Consider the following 990-nt stretch of genomic DNA (forward strand, 5'->3'; position numbering starts at 1 on the left):
CGATGGCGCGGACGCTGGGCTTGGCTTTCACATCAATTCCTTTTTTTTTCCTGGCCCCCCTTTCCTCGTCCTGGCTTCTCGTCTTCTCCCCGTCTTCCCTCGTCTCCCCCTTGCCTTGTCGCTGCGGGTCTCTTTGTCTTCCCTGTCGTCGTCTTTTTCTTCTTCCTCGTCTTCGTCTTCTCCTCCTCCTCCGTCTTTACAAAAGGAACGGAAAGTGTAAAAACCCCGGCGCGCTGGGCCGCCGGAGGCTTTCGGCGGAGTGCAGCGCGGACTCACAATTACAAGCCTGTTTCTATTAAGCAGTTCCATGGCCCTCGGCGTGGGTGGTCTGCCGCGCCATAGGCAGGACCTGTCAGGGTCACGTGACGGATCCGAAAACTTTACCCCTTTACAATAAACTCAAGGAAAGCAAAGTAAACTCCAGGAACGTGCTATCAGCACACCCCTCCTGGGTAAACAGCGCTCCCCTCCCCGCCTTCCTGGGAGGCGCCCGGCCCAGCGAGCTCCGGCGAGCCCCGGCTGCCCCTCCCCCCCGCCGCGTCTGCGGGGGGCCGCTGGGTGTGGGGGTTCTCCGCCGGTCCCCCGCCTTCCCCACCTTGTGCTTCCCCACCACGCATGATTTGCTAACATGTAGCCATCCTGCCAGAACCCTAGGGATGAGGGAGCAGGGACGTTCATTTCAGCATCCTCGGTACTTGGGGAAGTGGGGGGGCGGGGGGGGTGTCCGGAGAGCTGCAGAAGAGCTCCGTGGCTCAGGGCCTCGGTACTCAAAGCCTTTTCCTGCTCGCATTCCCACGGAAGCGCTGAGAAGCTGGGAGCATTCTAAGTTGACAGGCCGACAAGGGAGGCCAAGAACCGGGGAAGCCGGCAGATAACAAGGGCTCCCCGGGGAAACGTTCAATACAACGAGATGGAAGTGCATGCGTGTCGCTGCTGTCGGAGGGCCCTGGGAAGCTGCTGCTTCTGCAGAGACCAAGGTGGAGTCCCTTG

The 990-nt window shown here is 60.7% G+C and overlaps 1 protein-coding gene across 1 annotated transcript in view; it reads right to left on the reverse strand.

Moving 5' to 3' along the window:
* Window positions 1-347, reverse strand: part of PTCH1 (patched 1) — an 82373-nt gene extending 82026 nt beyond the window's left edge. Inside the window, exon 1 of the mRNA XM_006167822.2 lies at window positions 115-347. Coding sequence (XP_006167884.1) covers window positions 115-309 — 195 coding nt within the window. The 5' untranslated portion in view covers window positions 310-347. The remainder of the gene's footprint in view (window positions 1-114) is intronic.
* Between the last annotated feature and the right edge of the window lie 643 nt (window positions 348-990).

Source organism: Tupaia chinensis, unplaced genomic scaffold (genome assembly GCF_000334495.1).
Source record: "Tupaia chinensis unplaced genomic scaffold, TupChi_1.0 Scaffold145148_1, whole genome shotgun sequence".
NCBI classification, from domain to species: Eukaryota; Metazoa; Chordata; class Mammalia; order Scandentia; family Tupaiidae; genus Tupaia; species Tupaia belangeri.